This window comes from Canis lupus, assembly GCF_048164855.1.
Source record: "Canis lupus baileyi chromosome 34 unlocalized genomic scaffold, mCanLup2.hap1 SUPER_34_unloc_1, whole genome shotgun sequence".
Taxonomy (NCBI): domain Eukaryota; kingdom Metazoa; phylum Chordata; class Mammalia; order Carnivora; family Canidae; genus Canis; species Canis lupus.
The window spans coordinates 93,508-107,210 of NW_027326452.1; the positions used below are offsets into that span (position 1 = coordinate 93,508).

General features: G+C 39.0%; 1 protein-coding gene across 14 annotated transcripts in view; it reads left to right on the top strand.

Annotated features, from left to right (window-relative positions):
• LOC140629666 (outer dynein arm-docking complex subunit 2-like) overlaps positions 1–13,703 on the top strand; it is a 172,821-nt gene that overhangs the window by 59,317 nt on the left and 99,801 nt on the right. For all 14 annotated transcript variants that reach the window (XM_072819195.1, XM_072819196.1, XM_072819197.1 and 11 more), the window contains one exon: positions 12,318–12,523. In XM_072819195.1, coding sequence (XP_072675296.1) covers positions 12,318–12,523 — 206 coding nt within the window. The remainder of the gene's footprint in view (positions 1–12,317; positions 12,524–13,703) is intronic.

Sequence of the window (13,703 nt, forward strand, 5' to 3'; positions counted from 1 at the left end):
AAGGAAATTGTCCATTTCATCTATGTCACATGTATTGGTGTAAACTTGTTTATGGTTATTCTTTTATTCATCTTTTAATGTCTGTAGACTATGTAGCTATTGTTACCTCTCTCACTTCTAATATTGGTCATTGGTGTTTTATTTTTTCTTGACTCATCTGGGTAGAGGTCTCTTGATTTTCTGTTTCCTCAGAGACTTAGCTTTTAGTTTCATTGATTTTTCTCTGTGTGTTTTTTTCTACTTCACTTTGGTATTTATTATTTCTTCTCTTCTTTTTACCTTGTGTAAAAAATCATGTGGTTTTTGGTGCTAAGTTCTTTCATATTCTTGCTGATTTTCTATCAGTTGTTGAGAGAGAAGTTTTGAAGTATTCAACTATAATTATGGATTTGTCTAATTTTTCTCTTAGTTCTGTTTTTGTATTTGAAGCTCTGTATATGCATTTAATATTGCTATATCTTCTTGATTGATCATTTTATCATCATGTAATGTCCCTCTCTGTCCTTCATGATTTTCCTTTTTCTGAAGTCTACTTAATTGGATACATTTATAGCCACTCCTGCTTTCTTTTAACCATTGTTTCCATGTTATATCTTTCTTTCCTATTATTTTCTTTTTTAATATAATTTTTTAAAGATTTTATTTATTTATTTTAGACAGAGAAAGTGAGTGAGAGAGTACAAGCGGGGGGAGGGGCAGAGGGAGAAGCAGACTCCCAGCTGAGCAGGGAGCCCAATGTGGGGCTCTATCCCAGGACCCTGTGAGCATGACCTGAGCTGAAGGCAGTTGCTTAACTGACTGAGCCACCCAGCACCCATCTCCCCTATTACTTTCTTTTTTTTTTTTTTTTTTTAAATATTTTTTTTAAATTTTATTTATTTATGATAGTCACATAGAGAGAGAGAGAGAGAGGCAGAGACACAGGCAGAGGGAGAAGCAGGCTCCATGCACCGGGAGCCCGACGTGGGATTCGATCCCGGGTCTCCAGGATCGCGCCCTGGGCCAAAGGCAGGCGCCAAACCGCTGCGCCACCCAGGGATCCCTCCCCTATTACTTTCATGCTACATATATTGTTATATTTGAAGTGAGTTTCTTGTAAACAGCAGATAGTTGAGTCATTTTAAAAATAAATTTGTGTAACTCAATTGATGTATCTACTGATGTGTTTAGATAATATCCATTTAACTATTGATACGTTAGAGCTTACGCTTGCCACTTTACTTTTATTTTGTGTTCCTCCTAGTTTTCATTTTTGTATTCTTTTTCCTGTGGTTTCTGCAGATTACTTGAACATTTTTTAGAATTCTATTTTGATTTATCCATAGTGTTTTTTTTTTATTGGTGTTCAATTTACTAACATACAGAATAACACCCAGTGCCCGTCACCCATTCACTCCCACCCCCCGCCCTCCTCCCCTTCTACCACCCCTAGTTCGTTTCCCAGAGTTAGCAGTCTTAACGTTCTGTCTCCCTTTCTGATATTTCCCACACATTTCTTCTCCCTTCCCTTATATTCCCTTTCACTATTATTTATATTCCCCAAATGAATGAGAACATATAATGTTTGTCCTTCTCCGACTGACTTACTTCACTCAGCATAATACCCTCCAGTTCCATCGACGTTGAAGCAAATGGTGGGTATTTGTCATTTCTAATAGCTGAGTAATATTCCATTGTATACATAAACCACATCTTCTTTATCCATTCATCTTTCGATGGACACCGAGGCTCCTTCCACAGTTTGGCTATCGTGGCCATTGCTGCTAGAAACATCGGGGTGCAGGTGTCCCGGCGTTTCATTGCATTTGTATCTTTGGGGTAAATCCCCAACAGTGCAATTGTTGGGTCGTAGGGCAGGTATATTTTTAACTGTTTGAGGAACCTCCACACAGTTTTCCAGAGTGGCTGCACCAGTTCACATTCCCACCAACAGTGTAAGAGGGTTCCCTTTTCTCCACATCCTCTCCAACATTTGTTGTTTCCTGCCTTGTTAATTTTCCCCATTCTCACTGGTGTGAGGCGGTATCTCATTGTAGTTTTGATTTGTATTTCCCTGATGGCAAGTGATGCAGAGCATTTTCTCATATGCATGTTGGCCATGTCTATGTCTTCCTCTGTGAGATTTCTGTTCATGTCTTTTGCCCATTTCATGATTGGATTGTTTGTTTCTTTGGTGTTGAGTTTGAGAAGTTCTTTATAGATCTTGGAAACTAGCCCTTTATCTGATATGTCATTTGCAAATATCTTCTCCCATTCTGTAGGTTGTCTTTGAGTTTTGTTGACTGTATCCTTTGCTGTGCAAAAGCTTCTTATCTTGATGAAGTCCCAATAGTTCATTTTTGCTTTTGTTTCTCTTGCCTTCGTGGATGTATCTTGCAAGAAGTTACTATGGCCGAGTTCAAAAAGGGTGTTGCCTGTGTTCTTCTCTAGGATTTTGATGGAATCTTGTCTCACATTTAGATCTTTCATCCATTTTGAGTTTATCTTTGTGTATGGTGAAAGAGAGTGGTCTAGTTTCATTCTTCTGCATGTGGATGTCCAATTTTCCCAGCACCATTTATTGAAGAGACTGTCTTTCTTCCAATGGATAGTCTTTCCTCCTTTATCGAATATTAGTTGCCCATAAAGTTCAGGGTCCACTTCTGGATTCTCTATTCTGTTCCACTGATCTATGTGTCTGTTTTTGTGCCAGTACCACACTGTCTTGATGACCACGGCTTTGTAGTACAACCTGAAATCTGGCATTGTGATGCCCCCAGATATGGTTTTCTTTTTTAAAATTCCCCTGGCTATTCGGGGTCTTTTCTGATTCCACACAAATCTTAAAATAATTTGTTCTAACTCTCTGAAGAAAGTCCATGGTATTTTGATAGGGATTGCATTAAACGTGTATATTGCCCTGGGTAACATTGACATTTTCACAATATTAATTCTGCCAATCCATGAGCATGGAATATTTTTCCATCTCTTTGTGTCTTCCTCAATTTCTTTCAGAAGTGTTCTATAGTTTTGAGGGTATAGATCCTTTACATCTTTGGTTAGGTTTATTCCTAGGTATCTTATGCTTTTGGGTGCAATTGTAAATGGGATTGACTCCTTCATTTCTCTTTCTTCAGTCTCATTGTTAGTGTATAGAAATGCCACTGACTTCTGGGCATTGATTTTGTATCCTGTCACGCTACCATATTGCTGTAGGAGTTCTAGCAATCTTGGGGTGGAGACTTTTGGGTTTTCTATGTAGAGTATCATGTCATCGGCGAAGAGGGAGAGTTTGACTTCTTCTTTGCCAATTTGAATGCCTTTAATGTCTTTTTGTTGTCTGATTGCTGAGGCTAGGACTTCCAGTACTATGTTGAACAGCAGTGGTGAGAGTGGACATCCCTGTCTTGTTCCTGATCTTAGGGGAAAGGCTCCCAGTGCTTCCCCATTGAGAATGATATTTGCTGTGGGCTTTTCATAGATGGCTTTTAAGATGTCGAGGAATGTTCCCTCTATCCCTACACTCTGAAGAGTTTTGATCAGGAATGGATGCTGTATTTTGTCAAATGCTTTCTCTGCATCCAATGAGAGGATCATATGGTTCTTGGTTTTTCTCTTGCTGATATGATGAATCACATTGATTGTTTTACGGGTGTTGAACCAGCCTTGTGTCCCAGGGATAAATCCTACTTGGTCATGGTGAATCATTTTCTTAATGTACTCTTGGATCCTATTGGCCAGTATCTTGTTGAGAATTTTTGCATCCATGTTCATCAGGGATATTGGTCTGTAATTCTCCTTTTTGGCGGGGTCTTTGTCTGGCTTTGGAATTAAGGTGATGCTGGCTTCATAGAACGAATTTGGAAGTACTCCATCTCTTTCTATCTTTCCAAACAGCTTTAGGAGAATAGGTATGGTTTCTTCTTTAAACGTTTGATAAAATTCCCCTGGGAAGCCATCTGGCCCTGGACTCTTGTGTCTTGGGAGGTTTTTGATGACTGCTTCAATTTCCTCCCTGGTTATTGGCCTGTTCAGGTTTTCTATTTCTTCCTGTTCCAGTTTTGGTAGTTTGTGGCTTTCCAGGAATGCGTCCATTTCTTCTAGATTGCCTAATTTATTGGCGTATAGCTGTTCATAATATGTTTTTAAAATCGTTTGTATTTCCTTGGTGTTGGTAGTGATCTCTCCTTTCTCATTCATGATTTTATTAATTTGAGTCTTCTCTCTCTTCTTTTTAATAAGGCTGGCTAATGGTTTATCTATCTTATTAATTCTTTCAAAGAACCAACTCCTGGTTCTGTTGATCTGTTCCACAGTTCTTCTGGTCTCGATTTCGTTGAGTTCTGCTCGAATCTTTATTAGCTCCCTTCTTCTCTTGGGTGTAGGATCTATTTGCTGTTTTTTCTCTAGCTCCTTTATGTGTAAGGTTAGCTTTTGTATTTGAGTTCTTTCCAGTTTTTGAATGGATGCTTGTATTGCGATGTATTTCCCCCTTAGGACTGCTTTTGCTGCATCCCAAAGAATTTGAACGGTTGTATCTTCATTCTCATTAGTTTCCATGAATCTTTTTAATTCTTCCTTAATTTCCTGGTTGACCCTTTTATCTTTTAGCAGGATGGTCCTTAACCTCCACGTGTTTGAGGTCCTTCCAAACTTCTTGTTGTGATTTAGTTCTAATTTCATGGCATTATGGTCCGAGAATATGCAGGGGACAATCCCAATCTTTTGGTATCGGTTCAGACCCGATTTGTGACCCAATATGTGGTCTATTCTGGAGAAAGTTCCATGTGCGCTTGAGAAGAATGTGTATTCAGTTGAGTTTGGATGTAAAGTTCTGTAGATATCTGTGAAATCCATCTGGTCCAGTGTATCATTTAAAGCTCTCGTTTCTTTGGAGATGTTGTGCTTAGAAGACCTATCGAGTATAGAAAGAGCTAGATTGAAGTCACCAAGTATAAGTGTATTATTATCTAAGTATTTCTTCACTTTGGTTAATAATTGATTTATATATTTGGCAGCTCCCACATTCGGAGCATATATATTGAGGATTGTTAAGTCCTCTTGTTGAATAGATCCTTTAAGTATGATGTAGTGTCCCTCTTCATCTCTCACTACAGTCTTTGGGGTAAATTTTAGTTTATCTGATATAAGGATGGCTACCCCTGCTTTCTTTTGAGGACCATTCGAATGGTAAATGGTTCTCCAACCTTTTATTTTCAGGCTGTAGGTGTCCTTCTGTCTAAAATGAGTCTCTTGTAGACAGCAAATAGATGGGTCCTGCTTTTTTATCCAGTCTGAAACCCTGCGCCTTTTGATGGGGTCATTAAGCCCGTTCACATTCAGAGTTACTATTGAGAGATATGAGTTTAGTGTCATCATGATATCTATTCAGTCTTTGTTTTTGTGGACTGTTCCACTGAACTTCTTCTTAAAGGGGAATTTTAAGAGTCCCCCTTAAAATTTCTTGCAGAGCTGGTTTGGAGGTCACATATTCTTTTAGTTGCTGCCTGTCTTGGAAGCTCTTTATCTCTCCTTCCATTTTGAATGAGAGCCTTGCCGGATAAAGTATTCTTGGTTGCATGTTCTTCTCATTTAGGACCCTGAATATATCCTGCCAGCCCTTTCTGGCCTGCCAGGTCTCTGTGGAGAGGTCTGCTGTTACCCTAATACTCCTCCCCATAAAAGTCAGGGATTTCTTGTCTCTTGCTGCTTTAAGGATCTTCTCTTTATCTTTGGAATTTGCAAGCTTCACAATTAAATGTCGAGGTGTTGAACGGTTTTTATTGATTTTAGGGGGGGAATCTCTCTATTTCCTGGATCTGAATGCCTGTTTCCCTTCCCAGATTAGGAAAGTTTTCAGCTAGAATTTGTTCAAATACATATTCTGGCCCTCTGTCCCTTTCGGCGCCCTCGGGAACCCCAATTAAACGTAGGTTTTTCTTCCTCAGGCTGTCGTTTATTTCCCTTAATCTATCTTCATGGTCTTTTAATTGTTTGTCTCTTTTTTCCTCAGTTTCCCTCTTTGCTATCAACTTGTCTTCTATGTCACTCACTCGTTCTTCCACCTCGTTAACCCTCGTCGTTAGGACTTCTAGTTTGGATTGCATCTCATTCAATTGATTTTTAATTTCTGCCTGATTAGCTCTAAATTCTGCAGTCATGAAGTCTCTTGAGTCCTTTATACTTTTTTCTAGAGCCACCAGTAGCTGTATAATAGTGCTTCTGAATTGGCTTTCTGACATTGAATTGTAATCCAGATTTTGTAACTCTGTGGGAGAGAGGACTGTTTCTGATTCTTTCTTTTGAGGTGAGGTTTTCCTTCTAGTCAGTTTGCTCAGTGCAGAGTGGCCAAAAGCAAGTTGTATTGGGAAAAGGAGAAAAAGAGAGGAGAGTAAGAAGGAAAGAAAAGAGAAAGAAAAAAAAGGTAAGAAAAAAAACGAAAAAAAAAAAAAAAGAAGAAAAAGAGAAAGAAAAAGAAAGGAGAAAAAAAGGGGGTGGGGGAAGGAAACAAATCAAAAAGCAAAACAAAACAAAAACAAAACAAAAAAACAAAAAAAGAACCACAGGGGAGTATCTTCTGATTCTGTGTACTTTAAGTCCCTTGGCTTCTCCTGGAAGTTGTCCGTCTAGCTGGTGTTCTGGGGGAGGGGCCTGTTGTGCTGATTTTCAGGTGTTAGCAGTTGGGGGAGCTGCTGTGCCCCTGCCTGGTGCAGGGCTCAGTGGGGGTTGTTTACCCCGTGAGGCCGCAGGAGGAACAGCCCCAGTGGCGGGGCAGCTCTGGAAACCTGGATTCAGCTCCGGCAGGAACTCCGTCTGCAGGGCCTGGAGGCTCCGGGGCGGGGCCGCTGATCTGCTCATTCGGGGCAGGAGTGTCCTCGCTGTCCTGGGCCCTCCCGGCCTCTGCCTGTCCCGGGGGGAGGCCGGATCCTGGGCTGTGTCCCGGCGCCCTGTGCTCCGGTGCCTGCGCTGTTGGATTCGAGCTCCCGGGCTGCGCAGCCCCCTCCGCGGAGCTGCCGCCCGAGCCCCTCCGAGCTGCTCCTGGAACCGCGCAGCCCCCTCTGCACGGAGCCTCTTCCTCTGCCCGAGCCCCTCCGAGCTGCTCCCGCCCCGCAGCTCCCTCCGCGGAGCCGCCGCCCGAGCCCCTCCTGGCTGCTCCGGGTCCCGCCGGGTCCCGCCGTGCGCGCTGCAGCCCTTAGGGAGCTCGGCGCACTCTCCTGGGCGCGCAGTTGCTCTGTTCCTGTCCCGGGGAACCCGAGGGCATCCCCGCCCTCCTGGGTCCTGCTCCACCCCCTGGAGCCCCTTTCCCCCGGGAAGGTCGGTGCAGCTCCTGCTCCTCCGGGACGGGGCTCTCCTGTCCTGGGGACACTCGCCCCGGCCTCAGCCCGGCTCCTCGCGGGGCCCCTCCCCCTTGGAGGCCTTTGTTTCTTTATTTCTTTTTCCCCGCCTTCCTACCTTGATAGAAGCGCGAACTCTTCTCACTGTTGCATTCCAGCTGGTCTCTCTTTAAATCTCAGGCCGAATTCATAGATTTTCAGGATGATTGGAAGGTTTTCTAGGTAGTTTGGTGGAGACAGGTGATTTGGAGACCCTACTCTTCCGCCATCTTGCTCCTCTATCCATAGTGTTTTGAATGTACCTCTTTGTAAAGATTTTGCATGTTTGTGGTTACTATGAGTATTGTACCATATATACCTATGTAATCAATTATAATCTACTATTTGACATTATACCAGTTTGAGCAAAGTACAGAAACCATGTCGCCTTCAAACAATAATTGTGTATGACTTAATCCCTTGCAACTCCCTGAGATGTCACACAAAAAAACTGTCAGCATAGTCTTTCTTTACAAATATACTATGAGAATTTATGTCATTTCTCTTTCAACATAAACTTCTTGCAAAAGCTATAATACTATTACACTGATGGGACTGAAAAAATAAATACAATTTTAGTAACCAAAAAAAAAAAAAAAGTATCTTCTTTTAAGTCCCTTTACCTCTCTCATTTGTAATTGTCTTTATTTCCTCCATATTCATTGCTAACTGTATAAGACAGCATTATGTTTTGCTTCAAACATCAAACTTCATTTAAAAAACTCAAAAGCAGAATGAATGTCTTTTGTATTTACCTACACTTTTATTCTTTTCCATTGTTTTTCTTTTTTTGCTGTTGCAAGTTTCTTCTTTTATCATAGTCTTTCTGTTTAAGAACTTACTCTTTTAGGTTAAGTTTGTTGATGACAGCTTCTCTTCATTTTCCCTCATCTGAGAATTTCTTGACCTCCCCTTCATTTCTGAAGGAATATTTTCACTGGATATAGTATCCCAGGCTGACAATTCTTTACTTCCAGTGTTTAAAAAATGTTTCTTCTGGCTTCCATGATTATCTGTTATTATTTTAATTGTTTTCCTCTTAAAAGCAAAATATTGTTTATGTCTCATGGCTGTTAAGAATTTTCCTTGTCTTTAGTTTGTCGAGTTTGATTTTTGTGTGTGTGTCTTGGCATGGATAACTTTGTTTGTTTGTTTAGGGTTTCCTCAGCTTCTTGAATCTTAGATTTATGTCTTTTTCCAAGTTTGAGAAAATTTCAAATCTTGTTAGAATACATTTTTAGTCTGACTCCCTTCCTCTTCTCTTTCTGTTACTCTGATGACATGAATTTTGGAATTTTTGTTGTGGCCTCACAGATCTTGAGGTTCTATCATTTTTTTTTGCAATGAATTTTCCCTTCTTTATTCATACTGAGTAATTTAATGGAAGGTCATGGATTCTTCCCCTCTGTCCTCTCCATCATATTGTTAGGCCTATCCAGTGAGGTTTTTTTTTTTTTTTTGGTTCATAAATTTCAGTTTCAAAATTTCTTTTTGAAAAAAAAATAATAAAAAAAATAAATAAATAAAAATAAAATAAAATAAAAAAATTTCTTTTTGGTTCTTCTTCATGTCTTTTATTTACTTGTTGAGGCTTTTTAGTTTGTTTTAAGTCTTGAAAATTGCTCACTGAAGCATTTTTATGATGGCAGCTTTAAATTCATATCAAATTATTCCAACATCTATTTCATCTTGGTATAAACATTATTCCTACATTATCCTTTCTCATTCAAGTTGTGATCTTTCTGGTTCTTGGTAGGATGAATGATCTTTTATTGTCTTGGACATTTGGGGCATTATGTTGTGAAACTATGGATTTTATTTAGATCTTTTGTTTTAGCAGGCCTTCTCTGGTACTTTGCTGGTGGAGTCTGGAGGTCCTGCAAGATCTGAGTTCTTCACTTTCCATTGACAACTCTGGTGGAATAGTATGCTTCATTACCGTTGGACAGGGGTGGAAGTTCAGTTCCTATGAAGCCTCTGCTGACACTACCTTGGCTGATAGGGAGGGAGAGTGCCTTCTTACATGCTTCCCATGGGGCCTCCACTTAACCCATGGGAGATGAGCCCATTGCTGCTTTGAGGTGGTGATTTTATTGCATTTCTTGAGATGATTGCACGATTATCCTTCTTTTGTCTGTTGATGACTTTTTTGAGTAATTCTGGAGTAAATCCCAATTCATCATTATGTCTTACCCTATTTGACATTACTGGATGAAATTTGATAGTATTTTACTGAGGATATTTGCATCTATAATCATGAAAGATATGGGTTAGTAGTTATTTTTTAACATCTTTATCTGGTGTTGGTAGCTGGGTAATGTGGCCTCAGAAAATGAATTGGGAAATATTCACTTACTTTTCTTCTTTCTAGAATTCTTCATACAAATTAGATATTATTCCTTTCTTAAATATTTGATACAATTCACCAGTGAAGCCATCTGTGCCTGTAGCTTTCTTTATTGGAATGTTTTTATATTGAGAATTTGATTTCTTTAATAGATATAGAGCTAGTCCAGTTTCTTCTTCTTGAGCCTTGGTAGTTTGTGTGTTTCAGTGAATTCTTACATTTTATCCAACTTATCTAATTTATTGGCATCAAGTATGACATTCCATTATTATCCTTTAATGTCTGGAAGATCTTTTGTGATGACTGCTCTTTCAATTCTGATATGGATCATTTGAGTCTTCTCTCTTTTTATTCTTGATTAATCTGAAAAGAAGTGGTTGATTTTATTTAAAGAACAGTTATTTGTTTCATTGATTTTTTTGGCTGCTTTCCTTTTTATTTGATTTCTGCTCTTGATGATTTTATTTTCCTTCTGATTTTTTTGGGTTTAATTTGCTCTTATTTAATCTCTTAATTTGGAAGTTTAGCCATTCATTTGAGACCTTTATTTTTTCTACTATAAAGTTTTATCCTGTAAATTTCTATATGAACACTACATGAACTACATCCCATAGATTTTGATATGTTTTCAGGCACATTAATATATCTGAAGATTTTCTAGTTATCTTTCTTTTACTGGTTTCTGGTTTAATTCCATTGAATTAAGAGAAGGTTTTTCTTTTTTTTTCCATATGATTTTAGTCCTTTTAGCTTTGTAGATGTTTGTTTTATGGACCAAAATGTGGTCAATTTTGGTGATTTCTTTTTTGTTCGAGAGGAGTATGTGTCCTGCTGCCATTGGGTAGTATGTTCTATAATTGTCAGTTTTGTCAATGTAATTGATAGTATTGCTCAGTTCTCTATATTATTAATTTTTGTGTGCTTATTTTATTGATTACTGAAAGAGGAGTTTTTGAAGTCTCATAATTGTGGGCTTATCTATTTTTCTTTTTAGTTACATTTTTTTCTAAATGTACTTTGAAGTTCTGTTGTTTGGTGAATATACAATAAGAGTTGTGTTGACTGTCATTATGTGTCTCCCTTTTTAGGTCTGATAATATTTTGTTTTTAAGTCCATTTTGTTTGATTTTAATGTAACCATTCCTGCATTTTTTGATTATTGGTCGTATGGAAAGTGGGTTTTTAAATACCTTTTTCATCCAATTCAATCCAGTTTCTTTTAACTGAAGTTTTAAATCATTTTTATTTAATGTAACTAGGGATTGATTTGAATTTAAATTTACTAATTTGCTACTTGTTTCTTTTTTGTCTCATTTGTTCTTTGTTATTTTTTCTCTCTTTTCCTGCCCTTTTTGTATTAATTGAGCCTTTAAAAATGATTGTTTTATTTATGCTTTTTGTCAGTTATGCTTCTTAAAAGTTTCATGATGACTGCCTTAAGGCTCATAATGTATATCTCTAATTTATCCTACCCACCTTTAAATACTGTTTTACCATTTCACAAAGACTTTAAGAACTTACCACAGTAACCTTCAGTGCCTCTCCCTACCCTTGGCAGTATTGTCATGCATTTTACTTTTGTATGCTATTAACCCCTCAACACAACGATACTATTTTTACATTAGAGAATCAATTACATTTTAGAATGATTAAAAATAATATGAGGAGTCTTTTATATTTTTACCATTTCTACAGATTTTCATTTCTTTGTATAGATGTGGTATAGTCCTCTTTCTGGTATGTTATTCCTTCTGAATGAAGAACTTCATCGCCATTTCTTTAGCACAGGCCTTCCGGAAGTGAACAAGAATTCTCTGGTTTTGATCATCTATGAAAGTCTTTATTTTGCCCTTATTTTTGAAAGCTTTTTTTTTTTTTTTAATCTCTATTTAGAATTTTGGGTTGGCAGGTCTTTTTTAAAAAAAAATATTTTAAAGATGTCATTCTCTTTTCCTTTGGCTTGCATTGTTTCTGATAAGTCTTTCTTAATAATTATATTTCTTCCTCTGTCATGTGTCTTTTAAATATAATGACTTCCTCTGTCATGTGTCTTTTATCTCTGGCTAACTGCAAAATATGCTTTTAATCCTTTGTTTCAGAAATTTATACATGATGTGTCCCAGTCAATATAGCATCTGAGTTTAGATATTTTTTTAAAAGATTTTATTTATTCATGAAAGACACACAGAGAGAGGCAGAGACATAGGCAGAGGGAGAAGCAGGCCCCTTGCGGGGAGCCTGATGTGGAACTCAATCCTGGGACCCCAGGATCACACCCTGAGCCAAAGACAGACACTCAATCACTGAACCACCCAGGCAGCCCTTGAGTTTAGATCTGTCTGGCAGTAGTGAGGAGTGAGTAGGTCTAACCCTGCTGTTGTATCTGTGTGTGCTGCAGTGGGGAGGGGAGCTTAGGAACATCACATTTCTGGCAACGTCACTCCAATAGAGACCTGAGTCCTGAAGTGGCCCTTCTCTAGTGTGTGTCACTAAGCAACACAAGTTAGAGGCATCAGAGACTTCATTTTCTGAAGTTATCACTTTTTAATTTTCAGATAGCACAAAACAATTCAGAAGTGATGTCATTGTAAAAATTACTGTTTTTTTTGTACATAAAGGATATTAGATTCACTGAAGAATGGAAAAAAGAAAATGAAGAGCCTAAGGAGGTACCTAAGAAGGAAGAAGCAGACGCCCTTCCTAAAGCTTTTCTTGCTTCAAGCAAGAATATACTAGAGAAGAACCAAATTAACTTCGGGAAGTTTCAAATGACCAAGAGATTAGAGCCAACTTTAAACTGGAAGGCCACTGTTGATTTCAAAAAGTATGTAGAAATTTGCATGAGGGCTTCTCTGATACATCCTCAGTAACCACATTTGCCTAGTTGTTAGTTTATGTCATGGGAGAAAGTCCAGAGTAGATGTTGACATGTCCCTCCATAATACAAGTCAGTCCCTCCCTGCTCTTCATATTCCAAGTAGAAGTATTTGGCGTGAATACGGCTTATGTGTGGGCACCAGAAGGGAAGGCAAGAGCACCATTGACTCAATTGGTAGGTCAGGGCTAATATCACGTGAAAAAGATGATAAAAGACATGGAGGAATCTCACGGGCAATGTAAACGCAGTGGTAGGGACCTGAAGAAGTTAAGTGCTAGGTGAATTTAGAATGATTAAAATTATGTGAAGTGAATCAGGGAAATCTTGATAGAGACAGCATCTTATCTATTAACAGAACTTTAAGTAAATACCACAGAAAGGCTAGAGCCTCCAAAATATTAACAGGCTTAAGTGAAGCAGACACTAATTTAAAGAATGTCTGACATACAAAACGAGTTCCACTTAAGGACGTCTATAAATAGGTACCTAAGCACAGATTAAGGCCCTGTGTTTCATAAAAGCCGGCAGTCGGAGATGCCAAGGACACTTTTTAAATTAGCATATAGCTTACAAATTTCAGCCTATTTTTAATGTTCCATGCGGTCCCCGATTGGGTAAAGCAAGAAGTGGCTCCCAGCTGGTCACAGGGGACCCTCACTTGCAGGGATTCTGAGAACCACGGAGTGAGTACATGTTGCCAGCAAACCCAGAGAGCAGATGGAAGGAGTCCTGGGGAAAAAGGAGATGCTCTTGTTCCTCTAATTCTCATCAATTTTGAGGTGTTTGATCTCTGTGACTCCTATCTGAAGGAGTATGAAAATGACAAATACACAGGCTGCTCTGTTATGCTGGAAGGTGAATCTTAAAATACCACTCTTCCCACGTCCTGGCATTTTTCAGTTATGAGTTTACCTAGCCACTATGTAATGAAAACCCACTATGTGCCAAGGACCACGCTAAACCTGGGAATCCCTGGAAAACCAGATCCAGGCCCTGTGGCAGAGTCGGGTGGGGAAGGGAAGTAACCAGGCAACTTTCACCCAGGGCAGGATGTGCCCAGAGTAGAAGGCTCCGAGTGAAGGGGCCTGCAGAGTGACAGTTCCTAGTACTTGGTCCTTATAAAAGA